At 41.0% G+C, this 27,409-nt stretch overlaps 1 protein-coding gene across 22 annotated transcripts in view; it reads left to right on the forward strand.

The window, feature by feature from the left end:
- ESRRG (estrogen related receptor gamma) overlaps window positions 1-27,409 on the forward strand; it is a 389,256-nt gene that overhangs the window by 107,737 nt on the left and 254,110 nt on the right. For 2 of the 22 annotated variants that reach the window (XM_064414209.1, XM_064414196.1), the window contains exons 1-2: window positions 1,935-2,161; window positions 3,213-3,323. The exons of 18 other annotated variants lie outside the window; for them this stretch is intronic. Coding sequence is in view for 2 of the 4 variants with exons in the window: in XM_064414196.1 (XP_064270266.1) it covers window positions 3,313-3,323 (11 nt within the window). In the remaining 2 variants the exon portion in view is untranslated. Of the gene's footprint in view, window positions 1-1,934; window positions 2,162-3,212; window positions 3,324-27,409 lie in introns of those variants that run through there. 2 more of the 22 variants (XM_064414188.1, XM_064414210.1) reach the window with 1 other exon arrangement.

The raw sequence follows: 27,409 nt of genomic DNA on the forward strand, positions 1-27,409 counted from the left end.
ACGAATTGCAAGCCACTGTAGCCAAAATAAATATAATCTGCTTTTTGGATTAGTTGTCACACATGATTTTACCTACTAACAGTGATTAAAGAACCCTGGTGGACCAGAAGCATAGCTACTCTCTGGTGACTCTTGCTAAAATAGCAATAAACAGAAGTAAATAAAGTGTTAGGGCATTAGTTATCTTTAATAAACACTGACACTGCATATAATGTTTGGGAGGAGGCTTCAAAAACCTCCATTGAGTACAGACAGCAGTGTCACTCTTTCTAGCACAGAAAGCAGTGATCATTTTAGATGTCTGGAAATTATGGAATGGCCAAGCCATGTTCTTGTACCACTGGGCTGCTGTCCCTCCTTGAGAGGTGCCGACCCGTCTGCACACCTCATAGAGGCCTTCATCACTCAGCCATTTTCATCCAGCAGCAGACACCAGAACCAAAGTTGAAAATATCCCAAACTGGAGGTACTATGGCAGGAAGATGAAGGGATTATTAATTCCTTGTGTAATTCTGCCACCCCCAAACCACTGTAATTCCATACAGCTAATGAATGGAGGGCTGGTGCTGGTCTCTCTTACCTTCGTCTGTGTAAACTGATGAACAGAATTAGTTGCCCCTGCTGACATCTTCTATCCCTGATATTTTCCCAGTAATCAAGGGTGGGTGTGTTTCCTGATCCCCTTCACATTTGTTGTGAGAGGCAACAATTACTTGATGGTATTGTACTATTCCTTTGGACTCATTGTTGCTTTTAATCAGTGGAGAGAAGAAACAAAACAAATGAAAACATGTTCCTTCTTCTAAGAGGGAATTATTGCTGCAGTACTGAATGTTGGGAATTATTTTAGGTTCTTTTGTAGGGGAGATAACACCTTCCTGAGAGTGGCAGAGAATTGAGAAATTTCCCAAAAGCAACAAAGAAATTTAGGGCTTTAGAAATTAAAAAAAAAAAAGTCAAGGGATAGCAAAACATTAGAAATATTAGTTTAAGGAAAATCCTACCAAAATAGGGAGAGGGTGTGTGCTTTATAATGAGTTTTCAACTTGTATTCATCTGTTCCTAATTGTACACCCCTGGAAGGCACATGGCGCTATTCTATGAGGATTTTATCTTTTATATGACAGCTACAAAACTTCAAACTCTTCAAGTAAACATCCTCAGGCTTTTTAAGAATTGTATGACTCCTTTTTGATGTATGGAGTTAGATTCTTGTGTGGTGTTTTCGGTGAAGTCATCCAGCAGTTACAACTCACTTCTGGCTTCATAGTCTACGGAAAAAATGCTTGATACCGTGCTCGGGAAGGGAGTACGACCCACCAAGGACCCATCCTTCTCTTGGCTGGCAGTCATTAGGAGTTTGGAGACTTGCCCGATGGTGTAATTCAAGTCTTGACTGCATCTCTTATTGGTTAAAAATAGGAGCCAACTCCAGCTCATCAGTTTTTGCTAAGAAACTATTGATTGTGATTAGCAAGCTTAAAAATAATTACCTTGTGTGTTCATTGCTATCTTTGGACATACTCTCATATTCCTACTGTTATAGAAAGTATTGAGCAGCACAATAGGACAATTTGATGACTAAGGTGTTACACTGAGTGGGCAGCAGAAGGGTATTGAGCACATCTTAATTGTTCCATCTCCTGGGCATGGAACAAACACACAACACCTACACAGGGGAGAAAACCCAGTGGCCTTGCTGGGAAATACAAAGTGAGCTACCCCTCATGCCTGTGTTGCCATGGGGGAAGGTGTATCCAGTCTTTCCCAGTTGCAGTCATCACTTTCACCACATCTTTGGCAGAAGCCACAAGCCCACCCAGCAGCACAGGGGTAAACCGGTGGTTTGCTTAGCACCTGGGGAAGGAGGGGATGAGTTTCACCTGGGTTTTAACACCTACTTTAAAAGCCAGGTCGTGCTGATTCATACCTAGCTGCAGTTGACCCTGAATGGCTGACTTGGTTAATGATAACTGAAAGCCTGTCTGCCTCTGGAAGTTGTTATTCTGTAGCAGGGACAGTTTCAGCAAGCAGATGAATTTTAGTTACTTAGGGCCCTGTGTACTCAAGTGAACCAGCATCCACTTCAGTCTGCTCAAGGCTGGGCCACCTGCTGAGAGTGTGAGAAGAGCTCCCTATACCTGTCAGACTCCTAATGCAGGTCAGTAGCCACTTCAAGGGGCCACCTTCTCCAGGCTTTAACTCTTGAACACCTCTGGAAAAGGTGATTTCTTGCTGTGTTGTTCCTCTCTGCTGAGAGAGCCAAGGAAGAATAGCTTCGCTATTTGAGTTTGGTGTCAGAAATTGGGTGGTAAGACTGCTATATCTGCCAAGGAAGAATAGCTTCGCTATTTGAGTTTGGTGTCAGAAATTGGGTGGTAAGACTGCTATATCTGTGTGTATACATATATGTGTATGTATTTTTTTATGCCTATGGGATTTCTTTACTCTGTTCTTTAGGTTTTATATTCCCTATGGATGTGTCAGGAATATTAAATCCATACCAGTCTGTGATGCCCAGTCTGAGTTTGCATTTTCAATTTCTATTTCTCCTGAAGGTTTGGTGTGTACTAGGTTTGCCCCTAGTGGGCACCTTGCAAGTACATGGCAGATAATGTGGGTTAGAATGTCAATTATGGGGTGTTTTGCAACCAGGGCTGCTTGCTGCAGGGCTGTGCCTATGAAACATGGTCTTGTTGCACAACCAGCTAGTGATGTGTGGGGCAGGGTGCAAGCTCTTCAGGCTAGCTGCAAGTCACATGAAACTGAGCGTGTTTGCATGTCCAGGAGAGGGATTTATTCCAGCTTTTTGTATGTTAGTGGCAGCTTTTGAAATTCAGAGCTAGAATTTACCCACAGGGAGGAAGGGAAAATCACTTGGTAAAGTATTTCCTCGTGCAGTGGTCTTCAGGTCAGCGCAGGTGGGAGAGGTGAGTGCTGGGTCACACCAGAGTGACTTCCTCATGTGGATTTTGGATTTTGTGATTTATGTTGCTTCAAGAACATAAAAAGAATGAATCACAAGGCTTTGGTACAGTAGCAAGGGAAACTGTGGGCATGTTTGCTCCGGTGTGTGTCAGAGGAGGAGATGCAGATGGACTGCAGCTGCAGCTCTGGGAAAGCAGGGCTGGAGCAGGAGCCCTGAGGGCTGGCTGGGGAGCTGGGAACCTGGTGGGGAAGGTGCAGCTCTTTTTCTCTCACTGTTCTACAAGGGATGTCACAACAGCCCCGAGGAAGGTCTGGGCTGCATGGACAGAGAGCAGGTGATGATGAGAAAAAACTTCACTGACAGGAGTTTCTGACAGCAGCTTAATGCACTCAAGGTATTGTCATATGCTTTTTAACACTTTCTAAGTGACTCTAAATCTGTGTACTGCAGTAATTTCTCTATAAATATCTGTGTAAGCTCTCAATAGACTCGTACACATAAGCTGTGTATTCCAAACAATTTGCTTCAAAAATATTTGGCCTGACTGAGAAAAATATTGTTGGAAGAGCTATTCCTTTCCCCTGCTGTGTTTAAAGGGGCTTAGACTTGAGTCCTTAAATTCAGCATCGTTTATTACCATGATTCCAGGATTCTCAAGGATTTATATAAGAGCTTGAAACATTTTAAATGTTTGTCTTATTTGAAACCAAATGCTGCAACTTTAAAATGTGATGTATTGTGCTGTACCAGAGCTAGAAGTGAATGTTGTATTGCTTTTCTGTGATTTGAGTACCTTCTCCTTCACCCAGGAGACTGCAACATATTTTTTTTTCATGTCTGGCTGTCTCAGATACTTTCGTGGCTGCAGCTACTGCAGTTTCTGAATGTTTCACAACACTTTGGGGAGAATATTATTACCTTACACATATCACTGGCTCATGAATACTGAGTGCCACAGATGAACTTTGACGAGGTGTTTGGTACCCTTTTTTGGAAAGAAGGGCATGGTTTTAGAGCAAGTTTGCTAACATGTAATGAGCAACTGCAGATTTTGCACATTGCTGGGGAATTCTGGGCTGAAGCCCATCAGGTCTGGGCCCTGGAGAAGCTGAGCTAGTTACAAGTCCCCCATTTACTTATCTGCCATGTGAATATAACTGTTATACAGCCTATTGGCTATACAAGCAACTTGTGATCTTATATTTAACACTTTTCTTGTCAGAAGCAGTGAGAAACAGGGAGAAATACTTCTGCTGGTATGCAAGCTGATGGCTTTGAGTCAACTACAGCTGCTAGCCTGGCAATAATTTGAATTGTTGCAAACACATGGAAAGAGTAAAATAGAAGATACAGGGAAAAGAAAATAATCATCACCAGGGATGTTTCTTTAGAATTATTTTATTAAAATACATGTTTGAAGTGATGTAATCCTTTTCATTGTCTGTATTTAATTGTCCTTCTGAAGCTTGGCATAGCTATTTTAATGTGCAGCAAAAATATTACATCAAAGGTGAACGTTTGAATCCTGGCTGAAAAATAAAACAGAGCAGGGGGGAGAACCCCCAAATGACTAAAAGTTCTTGAAAGTAAAATATAAAAGAAAATAATAATTTCTCTCCCCTGACAAATAGTTCAAAAAGTAGCCAACAGTTTGGATCTGGTATGTCACATTGCATACAAATGAAGGAACTGTCACCATCAGTTTCCTTTGAAACCTTTTGATCTTATCTTCTGTAGTAAAGGGCATGTGACTTGATCAGGGCTTCTCTTCTCTGATACATAGTCAGAGTCCTGATCTACTGAAATATCTGTGACAGATTTCTTTACTCAACTGATACTTCTTTTTTTTTTCCCTTTCCCTTCAGTCTTTGTCTGGGGCAGATATGGTTTACCCTTCTCTCTCCATCCAGGAAACCATATTTCCTAATTTGGCAATTTCCAGATAATCCTGTATATTATGTCTTAGTCAGAAGTTGTCTTACACCTTTCCCTCCGCTTGCCAGGCTGGCTTGTTCTTCTAGTAAGAAAAGGAAAGTGAAATTATGATCTTTTGTAAAGACACATTAGACACTCAGTTCTTCTGAAAAGTCATGGGATATGTGTTCTGGCAATTAATAAAGGATTGGTTTATTGCAGAATACCTTTGAGTGGAGAATTTGAATATGCATAGTCAGTAGTGTCAGGGGAAAGCAGTGAAAGGAAAAGCTTTCTGAAGACCTCTAAAACTTAACATTCACAGTTTTTGTGAGGTATTTGTATTTTTAATGCAAGCTATAATAGCTAATGTGCTTTTCTTGATAAATGTTTTGGTCCAGAACTGGTGAAGTCAAGGAAAATTTTCCCAAAGAACTAAACTTTGCTACTGTGGCAATTGATGGCAAAGCTATTTTTGACTTCTCTGTGGTGAGACTGCTCTATGAGGGAGAGTTGAAATAAGAACTAAGCCCCAGGAGGTCTTGCTGGGCTCCTCTTTGCAGGCTAAAGGCCAGAACAAAATATCCTTGAGTCCATGTGTTGTCAGTGCTGGGCCTTTCTGCCCAGTTCCTGGTGTAGGACCACCCTTCTGTGGTCACAGGGTAGATTCTGCCCATGCTGGGACCCCAGGAACAAGTTTGCAAAATTTGTGAGGTTTGTAGCAGAGACAGAAAGTTTGGGTGTTTTACTTTTTTTTTTTTTTTCCCCCCCATGTGGAAAATAAACAGTGGTTGAGAGACTGTCCAGGAATTCTTTCTACCCAAGCTTGCTAATTAGAAAAAATGCTGGAGTTGCTGAGTTGAAAGCAGTGTTTAAAAGGGTGAAGGTTGCTCGGCAGTGTTTGCATAGGAGGTCAGGCTGGGTGATCTGGCTGAGCCTGCAGCCAACTCCACCCTGGAGTATGAGGTGCAGCCTTGCAAATGGGGAGTTCTCAAAGAGAAACCCAAAGATTTCCAAGCTCATAGGAGCAACCGTGGGCTGCCTGCTGGCTGGAGCAGGCTCTGCTCTGTTTGGTTTTCTGCTCAGCTTCTTTTGTCAGCGTGTCCCTGTTAGGAGTAAGGAGCTGAGAGAGACTGGAAGCAAGGCTGCAGCATGCCAGCTCGTCTGGGAGGTGCAGCTGGGTAATGTGCAGCAGCAAATCGTTTGCAGTGCTGGTACTGAGAGCTGTTTCAGAGTGTGACTTAGTTCTCTGGTGGTTTTAACACTGCACACAGTTAGATGCGTTTGCATGGTGAGTGTCCCTCTGCCTGCTTAGGTGGCTTGTGTCACTGTCCCTCAGAGCTGGGAAAAGGTGGCTGTTGGGCTGCTTGTACAGAAAGGTCCCTTTTGGAGTGTTTGTGTAAAAATCTGGGAGAACCAAAATGTGTGGGACTGGTCCAGCAGCATGTTCTCTTGTTGCTGAAGTTCTCAGTTCCTGGTTTAGCAGAGTAGGAGAGCATGTCAGGACATTTTGCTGGGCCCCAAATATGTGCTTAGGAAGGTTTGCTTCTGGGCTAACTTGACTTTTTCATCTGAAGAATTTGGCTCTTCCCATGTCTGGGCTTTTTCCTCTTCTGTTGTCTGTCATGTGATGAGTAAGAGCTGGTATTCAGAAGTGGTGCCTGAAGAGCGATGGGTTTGGTTACTGAGTGGAGCTGAAGGTCCTAACAGTGGGGATCTTGGAATGCAAATAGCATCCAAAAATGGTTTTGCCTTTTATCCATTAACACGAACACAGGTCAGATGCTTTAACTATCAGCATGGGTGAAAAATCAGTCTTCCTGATGCTCTGCAGGACTACCAGTTCAGTATATTCAGCTCTGGATTGTCAAAGGCCAGGGACAGAAGCACTAGGAGATTGCTTCCCACTGCAGATTTTTGCAACCTCTCCAGCATCTTTTATCTGGGATAGCTGGCACCTCATTGGCCAGCTGCCAATCAAGGAGACCTTCTGGTGGTGCTGATGGCTGGAAGGAAACCTCAGATGTGGCTGGAGATAAACAGACTGCCCCTGAGACCCTCGCTGGTCAGAGAAGGGTGGTGGGGTCCTGACAGACTCCCTGTTTCCCCATCAAGGAGTGAGGATGTGGGGGAATGTGATGCTTAGCACTCAGCACCAGGGCTTAAGAGATCAAGAAAACCACCCATTTGCTTTCAAGGTTTATTCTGCAATCAGCATAATTTCTCAGGAGAGGATTTTACTGTGGAACAGAAGGTTGGGGAATAGAGTGTTTGTAAAGGGAAAAGTCACTCTGTTTATGGGCTGGGAGTCAAAGACCTTTTTGGGTGTGATCACCTCTATCTGTCTGCTTTGCGAACAAGAGGCAAGCTGTTGGACAGTTTAAAATGTTGGCTATTTTAAATAAGACTTATAACAATTTAAATATTTTACCAGCTGTTGGAGGATGCAATTTTTCTTTGATAGGCCATTATGTATGCAAGACCAATTGGTAAACTGCAAAGTACTGTTCTGTAATTATTCTCCTCTGTAGCTTTAATGAGGAGATCTGTGTGCAGTTTGATGGGAGAATATAGTCTGCCGACAGCTACAACGACAATCAAGACAGGTGTAATCTGCTTACTGTAGTCTGTGAATCCTCACCATGTGGCTATGTTATCTCTAGTGCATGTTTATAGAAAGATGCTTGTAAAAGGATTTAATTTAATGGAATAATGGTAACTGACACTATGAAAATGAAGGGGCTCAAATAATATGGTGAGCAGAGTGGTATAAACTAAAATCATCTACTAAAGTAGATGATTAAAGAATTGGTGTATACTTCATTTAGTTATGTGAAGGGAAATGCAAATCAAGCCATGGTATGGACTAAAAGAAAGCATTCTCTGTTACTGACCCAGTTTTAGAACAGGTTTTGGGGTCCATGTGGCAATATCTGGTGAGTTGTGCAGATGTGCATGGCTGTCACTAAAGCTCTGCACAGGCCCGTTTCCAGGACCTGAGTCTGAGGAGCAAGATATCTTTTAGAAGGCAGATACTCTGCTGAGCTCCAGATTTCTCTCAGGTGGGAGAGTAGTTGTGTGATGAAAGGACAAGTTCCAGCTTTGTTTAGAAATCTACTCTGTGGTGGGGAAGCTTTGAGACCCTCACATGTGGTGGGTCTCTGTTTCCTTACCTGCACAGTAACGATAACAATAAATTATTACTGGAAAAGCAACCCAAATAGCTTATTATTCTGAAGTCCATTTAAAAAAAAAAAGTAACATCTCCTTGCTAGCAGCAGTTGCACAGGATTGTTCATTTGGAAAGATAAAATTACTTAGGCAGAACTGTGAATCTATCTTTTCTTTTCAGAGGCTGAAAGCAATGATACCTGGTCACTCTCTGTGGGTGTGATTTATTAGTTATCAGTCATTCTTAATCACTGCATACTGACATATATCTAACACACTGGAGAGTTTAATGTCGGAAAGAATACTTACCATGATTTTTCTCAGCAGGCTATTTTTAAGTGCTGGGGGAGATAATGTGGTGCCAGCACTTTGGTATTGTGTTTCAGATCCTGTGTGACTGTCCTTGAACATGGAGGATGAGTGCACAAAGGGTGGCAAAAAGTTGTTAGCAAGAGCTGTGCCATCTTCCTTACTTGAATTGCTTGAAAGCCTTTGGCTTGTAGAATTCACATGTGTTATGACACATAGGGTGTTGGGCTTTTTTATTGTTTAATTTTAATTTATTTTTTTTGTAAGACAAATGAATCTGATGTGTTATTCATACCAAGGATAGTCCAAGTGCATGACTGGACATACTGTGCTACTGCATCAAGGAGAATGTGTTTAAAAAATACTGAGAAGCTCTTCTGCTGGAGAAGGATGGGGATTGGATGGAGTTGGGCATTGCTGTTAATTTTTCTTATTACGCTGATCTTGCTCAGATTTTTGAGTCTGGTGATTGCACTGATAAAGGAGCAGCCTTGATTCCTGCACATATGTTACAGTTACTTGTAAAACTGGGCTCACAGATTGCTCTGAAGCTTTTACTGTTCCTGCAGAACATTTTGGTAGTTCCAGCAGTTTGATCACAAATGCAGCATCTCTCTCTTAATGCTGTGCAGGTTGATAGAACAGTTGCCGAGCTGGAGTCCCTAAAGAAATTATTAATTATCTGGTTAATGTGCCTCAGGCTGTGTGAGTGTGAGATTAATCACCAGTGCTGGGATGAGTTGCTGAAGTGGATTTTGGTTTTTCGTCTCCTGTCACTCGGTAATGGCTTTTCCTTCCTTCACCATCAGGTGAACAGGTGCAGAGGTGCTGTATTTTCATTTTCCTATAGTCGGCAACAGCCGGTGACCAGGAAGTGCCTCTTTCTCAGTCCTGCTGCATGAGCAGTTTATAACATGGAGTACTACCTGCTTCAGATGTTCCAGCTGCAGGAGATGCTCCTACAGCACAGGACTGACCTGAGCCTTCCCAGATAAATACATTGGAACACGTGTGCCTGGGGAGGAATGGCAGGGAGGAGCGTTGGGCTGAGCTGGGTCTGGCTCTCCTCTATTCCCCAGGTTGCAAAGGGGTTGACTTGTATTTGGAAGTGGAATTGCAACTTGACTCCTATTTTGAGTGTATTTATATTACCTGGAATTTTTCAATAAATGAGCATTCAGCATGTCTCCTTTGTTTAATGTAAGAAAAGAAAAATGTGCTTATTTATTGCAAAGATACAGAAGGTGGTTGTAACTCAGTCTTTAGTCATTCCATCCTTAAAGCCAGTGGGTTGCATTAATGTTCAGATACTGGAGAAGGAGTTGGAGTCCTTTCCAGTGGTGAATCAGGGCATTAAGGTGCAACACTGCAAGCACTTGTCCTACCCTGTTAACCATCAGCAGCTGCCTCAGAAATGGTTCAGTGAGGCCCTAATGTTATTCCAAAGCTCCCTACTGTTTTACACACACTTGCACCACACAGTGTACTGGTGAGTAAAAAAAAAAAAAGAAAAATAACTTGTCTTTTAAATCTGACAGTTGTGTTGCTATGTTGGTCTTGTGCACAAAGACATTAACAGCTCTGCCCCAAGGCTTTTCATCTTAGTGACTACTCCTGAGGAGAGAATGGAAGGTGAGATGGAATGAGTTACACACCTAAAGCAGAGTTTGCCTAGACTGTGAAGTGTCTCGTTGAAGAGAGAAGAAGCTGTAGACAACACTGCAACAATCACTCTGCTAATACGTGCTGAGGGACAGAAGCAGAGTTTGAACTTCTATTTATAATGTCTAGGCATTTGTATTACTTTATCACCTCTAACCACAAGTATTGTTTCTCCCTGAGGAAGTCCTGTGAATAACCACAGCCAATGAAATGGAGTTGCACAGCACTTGAGATTGAAGACCTGTTTTTAACCTTCTACTTAACTATGTTGTAACAAGTGTTTGGGTTTCTTTTTTTTTTTTTTGTTGGTTAGTTTTTTTTTGTGTGAATGTATAGGTATTGGCCCTAATCAGCTTATGGGGTTTGTTTCTTCTTGGCTAAACCAGTGGTGGTTTTTGTCCCTGGTGAAGTGAAAATTTTTGATTACCTTGCCACTTCAAGCAGGCAGAGATGCACTTGTATTTGAGATTGCATTGCACCCATCCATTCCTGGGTTTTGCTCTCCTTATTGTACTATCCCTCTTCAGCTCGGTGTGCAGTTTTCAGAGAATTTGCTTTTTATAGTAGCTGTGTGCTCCACTCTGGAATCCCTGAACAGCCCATGATGGCATAAACATCCATTTGTTTGACGAGCTATGGTATAACTTCACATTAAGGGTAGATGACCCATTTGTATTTGAAACGCCCTAACCAGCAAGTTGGCATGGCAGCAGTGGGGCTTTAAATGTTAAGCAGTCTTCAGGGCTTCAGGCTGAGTATTTGCAGTGGAGTTGTTTGGGTTTCTGCTCCTTGCAGAGCTTCCTGAGCTTGTTGTGATAGCTAAAATCAAGTTTACTTTGTTAAGCTCAGCAGTTCCCAGAACTGAAGAGATAACGGGGGAAAATAAGACCTTTAGGAGACAAGAAGTAAATTTCTATCTGTATGGGGATGCAGGTTACTGTCTTTGTATGACTTTTTGATTATGATGTGCCCATTTATTTAGGCATGGTTATGTGCCCATGCGTGCAGGGGTACTTGCCCACAGTGATGTACAAATGCAATGCAAAAGGAATGTAAAACTTGGGAAATGTATCGAGTGTAAAGACAGTAACTTGCCAGCCTCTTCTGTGGCTCTGTTTCTCTGGTGCTTAGAAATAAGTGAAATAGCAGATTTTCAGATGAGTAAATTGTGCAAATTCATGCCTAATTTACACGTATGATCACCTTGACTGCTTGTACAAATCAGCTAATTGTGCATGCAAATAGCTAATTAACAAAATCAGGTGATCTGCTGATGCAGTCTCGGGATCTGTAAGCGTATACCAGCCATGCAGTTATCATACATCTACATACCAGTAGTATGAAGAAAATCTAAGCCCTCATAATGTAGCAGCTGTGAGGAGTTGCCTATATTTTACTATCACCAGTTTTGGGGTGGAAGTGTCTGATGGGGATCACAACTGTTATTGCAGTTTGGATCTAAAATCACTGAGGTTTAATAGAAAAAATAAGTAGGAAAAAATTCACTTCAAAGTAGAAAGTCAGTGTTGCTTCTGATGCACATTCCCCCTGCTGCAGCCGATGGCAGACTAGCTGGTCTGATGGCATGAAGTGCCCTTCCCATACAAGTTGTTCCATAGTTTGGCCCTATGGCTTCATAAAAATGCCTGTGAACAAAGCTTGCTAAATGCCTACTAATTACTATTCTTAAATACATAAAGAATTTTAAATACATTTTAAAGCTGCCTGCTGCCTTCCACCTTGGTAGAAAAGAATTTACTCAAAAAAGGTTTAAAGGGCAAGTCTCCTGGTTTTGTTTATTTGTCTTAGTCTCTTCCTTAGCATATTTATCTGCTAGGTGAAAATACCCAGGCAAGTTTAAACATGCAAATTGTCCAAGTTTTGCAACTGCATCTGTGGACACCAAATATACATGCAGGGAATTCAGAAGTGTTTCTCCCATCTCTGTTTCTATTACTTTTATAGCTGTTATGGAGTGGACAGACAGCCTTTGTCATAGTAAGTATTTATAATTTCAAACCAAACGTCATGTGAACTTGCAGTAAGTTCCTACAAATAATTTAACATCAAGATTTGAGGCTTCACATTGAGTGTGCACAAAAATAACAGCAAAATCTTCTGAAGGCAGGTATTTCTTGAACTATCTCTTTAAAAATTCCTCCTAGTATATAAAATAGAAAAATAAAATCCTGTCTATTATATTTGTGACCTATGTAGGACTTCATTTGCTCTCTGAATTTCCTTTCTTAAAAGTGTGTCTTTGTTTTAAAACAAAGATGAAATATACCATTAGCACATAATGGACCAGAATTCAAATCCTAGCAAAAGTTTGTGTCCAAGACCATAGCACTGTATGTCTTTCATAGTTCTCTCATGGATATTTGTGGTCTGTAGCACCTTGTTATGTTCTCAAGAGTAACACTCATTTCCTTAAAACCTGCTCTGTGAAGGGAATTAAATGTGGCTGGAATATGTCGTTAGAAAAACTCCTATGAAATATTTTACTGTCATCTAGTTGGGCTCCAGACAAAGAGTCAAGGGACTTCAGTGTAAAACAGTGTGCAAAAAAACCAGCCTGTTTCTGGTAGAGCCACATCCATCTAGTGGTAGTTGGGTGCAGAGTTAGGAGAGAAGTGCCAGCCCTGGTGTGGTCACCAAGCCTCTCCTCTGAGGGTCAGTCTGCTTTTAAGCATGTACAGAGGAAACTCTCAAACACCGACAGAAAGTCTACTTCAAAGATTTTTTTTTTTGAAAAGCAAAGTAGTGGAGACTTCCATGTTTTTTTTGTCTGTGAACAAAACTGAAGATGTTTAAAACCCATAGATGACAGCTTCCTTTATCAAGAAGCTGTGTGCTGGTGGGAATTAACACACACTCTCTTTCAAAAAAAAAAAAAAAAAAGCCAAAGCAAAGCCAAAAAACCTAAATGCCAAGCAAATATCGCTACCACCCCACCCCAAGAAAAATACCAAAATCCAGAGAAAAAACTTCCATACCAACCAACCAAATGAAGTTAAGATTGGAATACTAGTTAGCATTCTGATACCTGAGAGCACATGCAGCCCACGGCTTGCTCTTATCAGCTTGTGTGTCCCAGCCCTGGGAACAGCAGGCAAGACCTTGCTAGAGTGTGCATGGGCTCCTTCCCCCCTTCCAGTGCGTGCTTTGCAACTTAAAGATGCAAAATTCATTGAGTGACAAATGATGATTAGTGAGAGCTGAGGCCTATCTGCTGCAAAAGGGAGCTGGGGAGGATGACTTTATTCCTGGTGGTGTCAAGTCTTTCACCTTGCTGCCCTTTAAAGCAAGAGTGGGAACTGTTCCTTTAATTTTATTTACAAACTTGTTTTAAAAAAAGCAACAGGTTTTATGACTTTTATAACTTATTATTTCTCAATTAATCCTAAAACATAAAAAAATAGCTGGCTGTAAAAATATTTTCCATAATCTCTCAGCCAAATTTTCCTATTGACTGTACTGGTGACCTGGAATTAAAAACTAATGGGAAATGAGAAGAAAGCAACAATAAAAATAAGCAGTCTGGTTTTATATGCCAAGCATAATGAGACTAAGGGAGAAACAGAACTGAAATAAACTGAAAATAAGACAAGCAAAGCTATGTAGGCCTTCATGTGGGGACAGTGTAAATCCTTTCTTCTCTGGGAAGCAGAACTGCTTGCAGAACTGGGGCTGAGGGCTGTAACATCTCAAGTGTCTCACAGGTCTGTAGTGTTTTTCTTTCTTGGATCTGGCTGTGGGCTGGCTGTACAGTGCCAGTCAGGATATGAAGAAGCCATTTACTGAATTGTTTAGAATTGGGAAGGGCCGAGGAGATACTTGACTATGTTGATGATGTTTGTGCTTTTGGTTGGTTGAAATCCTGTTAACATCCATTAATACAGGCTTAAAGCCTTCTCTAAAACTTCTGGAATTACCTGTCTTTCTGTTATTTTAAGAGACAGTTCTTTTTCTTTGGATCATTGATATCCTATTGAATTCAGTGGGAGAACTTGTACCTGTGATGGGATAAAGTTTCCAATCCCTGTTTTACTTCCTTAAGGGATAAAGGAAAAGGCAGGCTTTAGGGATCTTTTTTAGATCTTTTTAAAGAAAGGTGAGGTGGCATTGTACAAATTCATATTATTTTTTCTCCAGTTACTCATAGGCACTAAATAAATGGCGCTGAAAATGCTGTGCTGATGCAAGTGCCAAATTGCTGCCATATGCAGATGAATTATCTCCTTGCCCTTTCCTGTCAAAGGCCTTAGTGCCAGCCAGTGACATGGCTGATTGCCTTTGCCTGATGAAGGGACATTTGAGGGGACAGCTGATGGCTGAACTTCTCTAAAGTGGAATTGATGATTGTAGTGGAGGAACCTGTCCTAAGAGTTGGTACCCATATTTTATCTAAAAATATGTGCCCACAGTCATTCCCTCTAGCCTTCATTTCACAAGCCTGCTTGAAATCTCTCACATTGTGAGGTCTGCAAAGCATCACCACCATTATCTCCAGTTCATCAGAATATATTCCCTTCAGGCAGAAGATGGCCTCTTCCTGGATAGCTGCACCTTTGTCTTGCAGCCCAGAGCCACTTGGTGTTCCTGGATCTGCAGACAGTAGCACCCAGGCTAATCTCTCTTGTACTGTGTATAGGAGTGTTGCCTCCATCAGAGCAAGTCTTTACGAGCATCCTCGTGCTGGCTTCCGGGCAGTTTGTAATCCTGGGTATTTATCTTCCAGTTTCTTTGTGGCTGGGCCTTGCTTGGGTATGTTTATTAAAGTCCTGTGACAAAAAACATGACAAGTAGCTTTGTGCCTCTAGCACAATGGAGCTCTGCAATAACAGTGCCAGCATTTTACCCCCAAAAGAATCTTCAAGTGGAGTCACAGACAACTTTCAGTGAGTCACACACACATTCAGTGCTTTTAGGTGACTGTTCCTCTTGGTAATTTCAGGGGGTTTTGGTTCTATCAATTGAAATCTGTCAAAATGCAGTGCTGGGCAAGTCTGTGTTCCAGGCAGTATTTTCTTGTGGGATCGTCTGAAATGGTTAGGTGGACTTCTCCCCAACTTCCCAGTCACGTGTCTGGTCCCATGCACTAAGCACGCGTTTTACTTCAGTCTTATCTCTCTATCACAACCACAGGGTCTTTACACCACAAACAAAATCTGCTCGAGTTGTTCGTTCCCTTTGTGGAGGGGGTGAGAGCAGAAGCAACACGTGAGAGATGAAAATGTTTCCTTGGTGTGGTGGTACTGGTGACTATGTGGTGATACCCCCTAGCACTTCTTGATTCCTGTTTCCATGAAATGTAGGCTGTGACACCCTTCTGAAAGCAAAAGAATCATGACTTGGAAGAGACAAAGAAAAAAGAGTGGTGCTTTGTTCTGCAGTGTCTTTATTTACAGAGTTTACCCAGTACCTCAAAGCATTACTAAACAGAAACTCAGTACGCGGTGACTTAGCTTTCCCAAGGAATCAACAAGCACATTGCATTGACATTTAAGTTTTGAGGTCTTTCTATATCCCTGGTACAGTAATGAAACTCCCAGATCAGCTGCTGCTGGTGATGAGACATAGATGCTTTATTAGGGATAACTTGGTTTATCTCCTTTGACACTTTTCTGATATCTCTTGATCATTAAGGTCTGGATTAAGTGGAAAAAACATTGCTTGCACAGATGTTATGTAGCTTATGCCTCAGATCTTTTATGAGAGAGTTTGGGTGCTTAATGTCTCCTAAGTCAAAAAGAAAAATCAAAGTCTTGTGTACAGCTTACTTCTGTCAGGTGCCAAGATGAGGGTTAGGTGAGCACATAACAAAAACCTGGATATTTGAAAGTCACATTTCCAGCTGCATTTAAGGAATTGTAGATAAAGCACATTGAAAAGAAAAGAGCTGTTTGGGGCTGGGTTTGCATTTCCCAAGTGGGCTTAATGAAATTTAAGGTGTACTGCTCTGCAGCACTCTTAGGTAACTAGTTATCTGTATGTTCTTTCCCATGAACTTGCATCATGACATTTTTGTGAAGTACTGCTGTGTATCAGAAACTTGCTGTATGTTCACTGCTGGCTTTGAGAAGAAACAGCCCCAGCAGCTTTGCACAGATGAGAAAAGGTGCTTGGAAGCAGGTATTGGAAGAGTATAGGAAAGTAACTCTGTATTTATTTGTCTGCCTCCCCCCCCCCCCCCCCCCCATAATACTGGTTTTCATGCAATTTGTATGTGTTTTCAATGTTTGGTTCCCAATCCCTACTCCGGTGGAAATGTAGCTATTATTTATAATCAGTAAATGAATGGCTTTGACTCTCAGCCTGTAGCAATGCAGAAATCAAACGTTCCCGTCTTTCAGTCTGACAGTGTTTCACAAGAACAGGCATTTCTGGGGCTCCTCAAGCTCAGGGAGGCTGCTGTGTCACTTCACTGTGATAGTGGAAATACCGTGGTAATTTTGAAAGACCTGTCCTATGGACTGATGAGTTTAACAGACTGATGCACTCTAACCAGGGCAGCCCTTTATTTGTCCTAGTTTGCTCTTCTTCAGTGTTTTTCATCTGAGGATTACGAAAAGTGGACTTCAGCCTGTGAAGCTGTTACTGTAACCATTTATGGAGGGAGAACTGAGACTCAGATAAATGTGACTTTCCAAAGGTTAGCTCTCATGCCAGTAGCACCAACAAGGACCTGTGCATCTGTTTCCTGAGCCCTTACTCTTTTGTCCCACATTTTATTTAATGAGGTGAGAGGAAATCTGTTTCTACACAGGGTCTAGCACAGGGTCTAGGTTAGCAAGGATCATGTGAATTGTCAAGTGAGAGCTTCTGCTGGTGCTGCACAGAGGGGTAAATTGGTTGAGAACTTTGTGGGCTGCTTCACTAAAGAAAAATAACTGTGTGAAATTTGATTTGAAGAGAAATTTTCTTCCTAGGAGAATACTGAACCTCAGCATAAGTAGATCTGCAAGCTAATGATGTAAAAATAGCTTGGATAATAAAAATCTGGTAAATAGAGGTATGGTAGCAATTGGGATGTATGGGAGAGACAGGCTAAACTGATCTGACTTTATTATGAGGAATTTATTCTCTCACAGAGCTCCTCTGGTTTAACGCAGTCAGTGCTATGTCACTTTTAGCTGAAGCAAAATGCTTTTTGTAGAATTCTAAACTCATTTTCCTGTAAAACAACGCAAAAAACTGTTCAGCTGGAAACTTGAGCTCACTCAGAATAATCCAAATTTGTTTTGAAGGACTTGAGGGATGTATTTCCTTCTAAAGATTCCCATTCTTCTGTTTTTTCTTTGCCAAGTGAGTAATTAGTTGCTCCTTGATTATTGCTTATCACTTTATACTTTCTCATGAAGACAGCAAGGGACTGTGAGGCTGTTAATAGCTATGCTCAGACCACCTTTTCTTCTCAAGCATGGTTTTATTAGCTTAAAAATAACAGTGGGAGTGTAATGCTTTTAAGTTCCTGTATTTATTGGGTTTTTTTACTGGAATCCTGAGTGCTTTCCAGTGACCACCAGAAGTGCATAGTCTCATTTTTCTTCCCTTGAATTGCTACACCCCAATACCGTTGATGAACGGCATTGGGCACAAAAGCTTGACCTAGGCAATCTTAGTGTGGAATGAAGAAAAGACTTGAAAATTTTCTTCCATCCTTTCAGGTGTTCCTAAACATGGCAACAAGCATGGCTCTGCAACAGATGCAATTCTTTCTAGGTCTCTAGGTAACATTTGAACCTGTGTAATGTTCACAGCACAGCACCGTAAGTAATATTCCAGGAAATGTGCTGCCGCTTGTTTAAAAGGATAGGACCCCAGAGATGCCTTTAAATATGCCTGTAAAGTGAGAGGTGCCAAGAGAAAGATAATATGGCTGATTATAGTTATTTACCTTACATTTTCATTCGCCCTTAACTGGGTGTAATTTAGGGGCATGAAATCTCTTATTGGAAGTGTATTTGCATTAAACAGCTCTAAGCAACCATGAAAGTGCAGAAGCTGAAAAATTGACAGACTGGGTTTCTAGAATCCCAAAGTAGCATTTTTTTAATAGGCATACAAACAAATCAAATAAACATGTTTTGCTTCAACGATTTAAAGAATATGGTCTTTGGAGTAATTTGTCTCCCTTTTTTTTATTTTTTACCCTATCATTTCTAACCTCTTCACTGCCTATCTCTGGTTTGCAGCTCCTCCTAACAATCTGCAGCAATTTCCAACCCAGCTGTTGTGGTTGCAGTGCATTGTGCCTTTGTTTAGCTTTCCCTGAGCTATCAAATCATGCTATAAAGGGGATTACCTGGTTAGTGATGTTGTTTTTGAGGTCTGCACTTTTTAACAAATAATTGCTTCACAGTGGCTCTTCCCCACCTCCTGCTGCCAAAAAAAAAAGAAAAGAAAAAGTGCCATCTGAAAATCCAACATTACAACTGGATGGAGTTAAGTCTTGCAAGTGAGCACCTTTGGCTGGCTTTGGTAAAACACTTTTGCTTCCTTTGCAAGTAATCATAACCAAGCTGAAATCAATCAAAGAGTAGTTTGTCTTTTCAATCAGCTGGTGTATTCGTAGCAACACTTGGATGTTTGTGTTTGCTTTTAGAAAAAGACAGACATGTTTTTGCTCTACTCATGTAGATGTGTTGGCATGTGCTGAGCTTGGGAAATTTATAATCCAACTGTGTGCTGTTAAACAGGTATGATCTTCCCCCTCTACCCTCAGCAGTTGGTCAGTTCTTTTATGGCCACTGCCTCTCCCACAAGGCAGTTTATTGAACTGATGTTTGTGAAATGTTGTGATCTTCGCATGAATGGAGTTATTGAAGTGAAAAGCATTAGCGATATTTATTTCAGCAGGTTGCGGAATTAATGACTAAGGAAGGAAAACAGGTAAAACTTGCTTTTTAGATGCACAATAGTGTCTTTAAGAAATGTAATTAGTGTATAAGAATGCAGACGTGTCTGAATTTATGTTACAGTACATATGCTCTGTCAGAAGTTTTCTAACAAATATATATGCTATTGAAATATATCTATAGCATTCATGTTTTATTATCTTTTGAGTGTTAAGTAAAAGCTAGTGTATGTCTTGCTCTGCTCAATGCAAAAGATATATTTACTGTACTTCAGTGTCTTCAATTTTGGTTCTCATTTTGCAAACACCGTACATTTTAATTAAGGCTTGTCACTTGATCTAATGAATACATTTGCTGTAATGTCTCCATCTTCAGGAGGTGAATTTGACTTAGAAATTGTCTGTCACAGAGGGCCTGATAATATCAGTTTAAAGATTTCTTTCTTTCCTGGGGAAGAGCAGTTTGTGTCATTCACCCAGCTCTCACTTAGGTTTTGCTTGCCTAAAAGGTTGCAGAATGATGTTTATTGCAACATACAGACAAGAAGAGTCTCTAAAGACAAGTATGTACATTTAGCCCAGACAAGCTTATGTACCTACATAAGACTGTCCTATTTTTTTCCGCTTTCCCCCCCTTTTTTCTTTGACACAGTTTCAGAGGTGGTTTATTGATTATATTTGGAAAGATTAAGAAACTCCTCTCTGCAGTCATGCTTCTGTTGGCATATGAGAGGACTTTGACCAAACAAACAATGAATTGTCCAATACACACAGTAAAAAAAGGAAAAGAAAACTCCTATAAGAGCTGGTTTCAATTGACCTTTTACCTGTGCCTATTTCTACTCTGGTGGGTGAGGACCATACAGGAGAAGGGTTGTCCTCATGTGTCTCCAACTTGTGTTATGGTAGATGTTAAAATTCCTGCTTTTAATGTCAAGTCTAAACCATAAGTATTTTACTGTCATGCAAATGCCATTTTATGTTCTGCTGTTTTACATGAATGTATCAAAAAGTGAATTTGGAGTCTTCAAGAGACAGAGAAATTAAGTAGAGCCCCACATTTTTTTGTTTTCACTGTTACTGTATTCAAAAGAGACCAGTTTTTTCAGGTAGGTAAGTCAAGATTGTGTTTTGGTGCCATCTCCTTGTGTTCAGGGGAAAAGGATTTAGCTCCCAACCTTCTTCAGCCTCTTCTACGTCACCATGTTCAAAGTGTGTTATACCAGCTTTGTTATAAAAGGCTGAGGTTTGCATGAAGGAAGAGCCCAGTGCAGTGTTGAGTTAAAAGGGAGATGCTTGGGGGACCCCACAGGACATAGGGGTGCCCAAAAGAGGAGCCAGTGGGGGAGCAGCCACATCATCATCCTTGGATGTCCTGGTTAGTGACTTATTTGGCAGATAATGTGTGATGCACCTGTGGTGATCCAACGCAAACATTTGGGAAGTGCTATTGCATCTCCTCGGCATGTGAGGAGTTGCATCACAGTGAGGGCAAAGCCCAGATTTTCAAACAGACTTAGTCACTGTGCACTGGTGTCCTCATCCAGGGTCCTGCTGGAGCTCTGTGACAGCAAGAGGACCAAGGTTGCTTCACCCAAATCGTGTCACAGGACTCACACATCCTTCCCTTTTGTGACCAGGATGCTCTACCCTCTGGCTGCCTCTGCAGAGGGGCAGAGAGTTAAGTGCTGCAAAGGGCCCTGAATGGGCCACCTGTGAGGCGGCAGGTTATGCTGGTGACAAATGTGTGCCACTGATGTGTACATGCTTTTCTGACCTGCTTTAATTTTTCTAGCTGGGACTTTAATTGCCAGGGAGAGGTATAGACAAATGCAATAAAAAATCCAAACAAATCAGAGCTATAGCAAGGCTCTACAAGGAAATACGTTTTAGAAAGATTTTTTTCCCTTAATTAATCGGGATTTTGTTGTCAGGCTAAAACAGACTAAAAATAAACAGCTGTATAGTACTTCATTAAGCTGCCTGCTTGGAGTGATTTTCTCATTGATTAGTCTCAGGGCTAATGCTGGTTCATTCCTCATTTCATTGCTAATTAACATCAGCTCTGCTCTTGACCACTTGACCGCACTCTCTATGAACATGTGCTGGTTTGGCAAGTAATAACTGCTCCCTCCCTCTTAAAAGGGAGAGTTAAGGTACAAAATAGCTATCAAGAGTAGATCTGTGCCTCTACTGTAAGGAGAGCAAACTGTAAAACTGTGTCGGCCCGTAAGAAGGGTAATAAACGTAGTTTACAGAGCGCAGGAGTTTGATTCAGGAACTATATAAATACAGATGATGAGCTCAGGCTGCTTGTGAATTGACAGGCTTGGCTCATCTCCTGTCAGTTGAGTTGATTCAGGCTCTTCTGGGATGCTCGTGGTGCAGATTACCTGACCCAGGGGCTTAGGGCTGCTGGGTGTCAGCAAGAGGGCAGCTTTGGATGGGCAGCACTTACTTTTCCCAGTTGCCTCAATGTTCTAAGAGTTTGAATAATGAAGTACATTGGCAGTGGGTAAGGAAAGAGCAGGAAACAACACCATGCTTATAGCTTTGTCAGGCCACTTCCATGCAAGAGGAATACAGATGAAAACAGGGGAATTGAAATACTAGAATTGGCATGGATGCCCTCTGAGGAAATATCTAACAACTTTAATGAAATTAGCAGCCTCTGTTCTGGGTGAAAAGGTCAATTTTTCCATAAAATCCAAGTAAACTGGCATTTTGGAAAACATCTACTGAACTTGGCACAGAATAAATAACATTATCCTGAAGTCTTGGTTCAATTCCAGATAATAGCTTTTTCTTTTAATTGAATTGGATATTGCATTTCATTTTCAGAAAGTCCTTTTTTTTTATTCCTACATTTTGAAGCTTTCATATCTCTGAACTAATCAGAAACTCAGCCTTATACAAATCTATCAATCAGAAACAGTCAGTGAAGAGAGCTTGCCTGAGTGATAATCCTTTTCTACCTACTTTGGAGCAGAATCCTAATTCACTTGTTCATCAATTATATATTTTATATATTTCCACCATTAATTTAATGGATTTAGGGGCTCAGTCTTGCAAACACTTGTGCATGTGAGTAACTTTATTCATACAAGCAGGTGCTCATGTGAGTAAAATTAACTATGTGAGTTATCTGTAGGATCAAGCTTTGCAGGAGGTATATATCCAGACACAAAGCCATTGTGTTCCTTTATTGCTCTGTAGTAACAAGACAACAACATTGGAATGAGTCAAAAAGTCCTCAAAATATCAGTAACTTTACTAGATATGGTAAAAAAGAAGTCATTCCTATGTTTAAGAACATAACCTCTTTGGACAAGGACTCACTGCCTCCTAATGAAGTGTTTACATCACATAACCTTCATGATAGTTCTGGAATTGCCCAGAACAGAGGCAGAAGTGTAGGAAGTCCCATGTTATTGTCAACTGACTGTATATAGTGCAAAAACCATATTGTGCTGCAGACCTTGTTGGGTTAGAAAATGGAAATGGAATTTTGATTCCTGTTCTCGATACATGCAGCACCTCTTCTTTCTAAAATGATGCCTCTGTTATTTTTAGCTTTTCTCATGTTACTTTTATTTCCAGTACTGGTCAGATGCAAAGAAAAATCCCAGCAAACAAATATTTACATTAATAATAAATAAGCCGAAGGAAAATATTTCCTTGAATATTCTTTAACTGTAAGGAGTCTGGTTTGAAGGAGTGTCTTGGTCTGTAGCTTCGTTGTGGTAGGCTGGGACTAAGGCTTGGAGGGAACTCCAGCAGTGATGGAGAGAAGAGCAGGCAGATGAGCCAAGCAGCATGGGCAGGACTGGCTTGGAGGCTGTGCAGGGTGCCCTGGGGTACTGCAGGTACTAAAGCAGTACATCTGTGGATGGTTCCTTACCCCTTAACAGAGAATTAAATAATGAAGGTTGGGCATTTTCTGTTTTTGTACTTTGCTTTTTTATTCAAAGAATGCAAAAGGAGGGAACGAAGATGCCTTTAAAAACCCTCATGAGAGTGACATGCTTGCAATAAGATCTTAGAGAAGGCTAACTTGGATGACAGACTTTTTGATCCTCAGCAGTGGGACTATTTAAGATGTAAACCTTTTGATAAAGTTGCCCTTTCTGGCAATTTGTTCCCCTCACTATTTAAAAGAAAATTAATCTTTGAGTTTTCAGAGTTAAAAGATACTGTGAGGGCCTCCAGTCATATGAACTGTAAGTTGGTGTATTGTATTAAATAAGATTCAGTAGCTTCTTGTGTCACTACAGGCTAGAATTTGGTGAATAAAGTACAATTAATAGCTCTTACAAACCTCTGGATGGACACCCAAAGGAGAGGAATAATACAGTTGCAGTATTACAAGTCAGCAACATATTAAACATTTTTTTTTCCTTAGGAAAGGATTTCCTGTAGAGGTCCTGAAGAAAAATAAGTTTCATTAGTTGAGCGTCGAGCAGAGATAGAGCAACAGGATTGATTGTAATAAGCCTCTCCTTTTTACTGAAATCCATTACTTTCTGAGCTATTAAGTGATGAAAGGGATTAAGAGAATAAAAAAATATAAGCGGGACTGTATTCGTAAATCTAATAAAGTTGATAACAGTAGAGCATTTTGTGAAATTTGCATGTGAATTTATAACATCCTAATCCATCGGCAGGCAGCGTCGTGCTGCAGAGGGAAGGGGGTGCACTGTGCATACAGGATAAAAATGCAAGCACAGAATTTCTGGCCAAGAAGTGGGATTTTTTTTTTTTTTTGTTTTGTTTTGTTTTCCTTGCCTCCCCCCCCCCCCCCCCCCCCATATGGATATCCATATGTTTTTATCACAGATTCCATACTTTCAGTACCAGGATCCATATGTTTAGCTTTTTCTCAAATAAAAGACTATAAAGTCATTCTTCATTATCTTTTTCTTCCTAGCTGGTGTTTTTGTAGACATAACCAAATGTGATGCTAGATCAGGCATACCCAGATAGGCTGCAAGTTGGACCTCAACAGAGGTATTTAGAACCAGTACCTAGGGAGTTCAAGGGCTGGATTATCTTCTGAGTATAATGCCCCTTGACAGTGCTTGAACAATGCAGGGGGTGCTATCATCTGATTGCAAAGTCCTGGCAAGGCAGTTCCCCTATAAAAGAGAAGCTCCTTTGGGATCAGCAATGAGAATTTTCCTCCTTTTAATTTTGTTTAATTCTCAATCTGCACCTCTGCCTCTGTGCTTCTGCTGAGAGGTATGTGGTACAGGGAGATGACATGACAGGGCTTTATTTCACTTCTGCTTTTTCTGCTTGCCCAAGGCCTGCAGTTGTAGAATAGCAGCAGAATTTAGAAGTGCTGATATAGGGAATTTGGGGTTGGCGTAAGGATGGTGTGTATCACCATCTCCTTGACACGACCCAGTCTGCTCTGTGCCAAGCAGATATCACTCACTGAGAATTGTGCCTAATAAGGTTGTATTTATCTTTTTTTTTTCCCTCTTTTGATGGAAATGTTAATATAATGCTTTTTAAATATGTAAAACACAATTCAGTGTCCATGGTTAGACCTTGGAATAGGTACCAAGTAACCTTCAGGGGTAAAATCTGCATGTTGGCTTTGCAGTCAGATCCCATCTTCACTTGGACTTTCAGTCCTTCTTTGCTGGGACAGCATGTGGTAGAAAAGCAGCTGTGGTGTGTGCATTTCCATCTCTTGGGAGTTTGATTGCCTGCCAGCAGGTTGTGACTGTCCTATGGCTGTGGTATTTAATGTGCAGAAAGGGTAGGGAATACCCTGTAATTTTGAATGGAGGAAAATTAGGGTAGTCATAATTACAAGCATTACAGTACAGTTTCAAAATAAAGCCATCAGTGTATTTCATTAGTTCCTGCCTCTAGCCCCTGAAACATAACCCTGAGGTAGGCTTGCAGTTATGCTTTATCCTCTGTGTTTCTGACAATAATAGAAATTATTGTGAAAGGTTAATAACCATTGTGCATTGGAGCTTTAGAAGAAGGTGGTAGAAAGAAGAGGTGATTTCTTCCTCCAAATAAACCAAGCAGTAGCATCCTGGCTTTAGAGGAGACAATCAGTGCCCTGAGAGCACTACTACAGCAGCTGCATTTTGGCTGGAGTCATTATATTAATTTTCAGGCTGACCTGACTCTCATCAGAGACAAAAATGAAACTTACTGCTGATATCATTCAAAGCAGGCATGGCTGCTGATAGGACCTTTAGAGAAACTATAGAAAAATTTAACATTTCTTCTGAGATTTTCTTGTGACAATATGATCCATTTGAGGTTGGCTTGCATTTCTGTAGAACTAACCCATCATTTTTCAATGCTGCCTTTCCTTTCCAGGATTGTGGTGGCTCTGGTGAGATTGGTGGCAGGTTTGTAGGGAGTTGCCTCATGGGTCTTGATTGGCAGTGCAGAGAGCCACTGTTCTCCTTTCAGAAACAATTCTCTTGTAAAATTGCTGTGCTTTTTTTCCTTTTCACTTCACCCAGCATTTGAATGCCAGATTGAGCTAATTTTAAGATTCCTCAGGGCAGTGGCACTGCATTCCTTCCACTCTGCTATTCCTTACCACATTACCTCACTGCATCAGCACTCGTATCTCCTGCTGATGGCATCCAGTTTCCATTCCATTCACAGCAGCCAAGGATCATATCTCTGATCCACTTAGAAACACAATGATCTCTACCCCTGAGAATGCAAACACTTTCTCAGTCAAATCTATTGATCTTCAGGACTCTATTTCTGGCTTTCCATTCACTCACTCCACAGTTGGGATGCTGCATATTCATTCTGGGCAAAGAGTTAACTTGGCTACTAGGAACTCAGTGAAAAACACTTCTGCAGAATCCAAAGATAGACGTGATCTCTTATATATTATTATGTCTGTACATATACTGCACTTATTAACTGTGTAAAACAAAAAAACCTCCCAGCTGGCACAGTGACAACGACCGACCTGCTCATGCCATCATATTCTTATCCCAAGCCAGCTTACTGAATGTGCTAATGTTGAGATGGGCAAGTGCATGCTGAGTTCTGCAAGGGAGGAGGTAAACGCAAAGGGTCTCAGGCTAGAGAGGGATTTGTAGTCTAAAAGGAAAAGATGAGACCAACAGGCAAGGACACGGAGTATGAAGAAGGACTTAGTTTGACAAACAACCAAAATGAGTGAAAACACTTTAAAGAAAAACATTTTTCTGAAGAGCTTTGCTGTCAGGGATCTTGGCCCTTTCAGGGCTTGACTCTGGGCTTGATTCTGGGCTCTCTCAGAAGTGTGGTTATAAAGAAAAGCACAGATATGGGGTGAGTATTTCAGCATCTTCGTTCTGATTATGTACTGAAACAGGCCTCTCCTGGAGGTGAGCCCAGTGTGTGCTTCAGGTGGTCCTCAGGAAGTCCGCTTCTTCCATCACCAACAGCACAGGCTAAAGAACTTGCATAGCTGCAAGTATACCTAATTTTGACTTTGTTGGTGTTCAGGTGTTCACTATCACCCCTGAATAGGATTTTGCTTCTTAAAATATGGTATTTTTAAGGATTTTCAGGTATTGCTCACCATTGACCTTAAACCCATATTTGAAAGAAATCTAGGCACCATGATGTTGAGTGAGCTATGCCTGAGTTAATTTAATTATCTAGACCTTAGACAATTTTGAAACTATTACCTGTAATTCATATCTTCTGGGTTCCAGCTGAGTGCCCTGTTTTCTCTACTTGCACATGACAAATGAATCCACTTTTTCTGTGTGGGTTTTTTTTTTGGTGGTGCTGGTGGTTTGGTTTTTTGGTTTGGGCTTTTCAGGGTTTTTGATTTGTTTTGTTGTTTTTTGGGGTTTTTTTTTTTGGTGTTGGTTTTTTGTTTTGTTTTTTTTTTGGTTTGTTTGTGGGGGTTTTTTGTTTGTTTGTTTGGTTTTTTTAAATACAGATATTAGGTTACCGCTTGGTCTAAGAGAAGACTTTCATTATTCAACACTTACACTGCCGGGGGCGCAGCAGCTAACCTGGTTTGGTCTTGATTGTGTCACTCCAGCTAAAGCTGTTTCCCACAACTCATGGTGCTCAGTCTAAAAACTGACACCATATAGCTAAGTGAGGCAGGAATGGAAAGGGTCCCAGGTGAAATAATTATGGGGTTGATTATTGTGATTGTGTATAATTATAACCTTTCTTAGTATATGACTAAGAGTGCTGAGGTATGAGAGAATTTGACTTGTGAAGGAGTATTAAAATTTAACATGGAAATTTACTCTGAAGTTAGGTGTTGTTTCCTGATGTGCAGGATTAGTACACAGGTGGTAAACTTTCACTTTCTCCTTTACCCACAAAAGTTTTCTCCTCTTCTCTTGTGAGCTTTGCCTACAAAGTTGGGTAATAACTAGTGCACTTCCTTGTAGCTTGCCCATGTAGCCATTTCCTCTCACTGTTCAGCATGTTTGTCAGTATATCTGAATTTCAGCTGAGGGAGGGACAGAACATTTTTGTTTTTCCTAATCAAAACATGCAGAAATAATAGTATAAAAATATGAACACTGAAATTAATATGTAATGTGATATAA

The sequence above is a fragment of the Passer domesticus genome, chromosome 3, assembly GCF_036417665.1.
Source record: "Passer domesticus isolate bPasDom1 chromosome 3, bPasDom1.hap1, whole genome shotgun sequence".
NCBI classification, from domain to species: Eukaryota; Metazoa; Chordata; class Aves; order Passeriformes; family Passeridae; genus Passer; species Passer domesticus.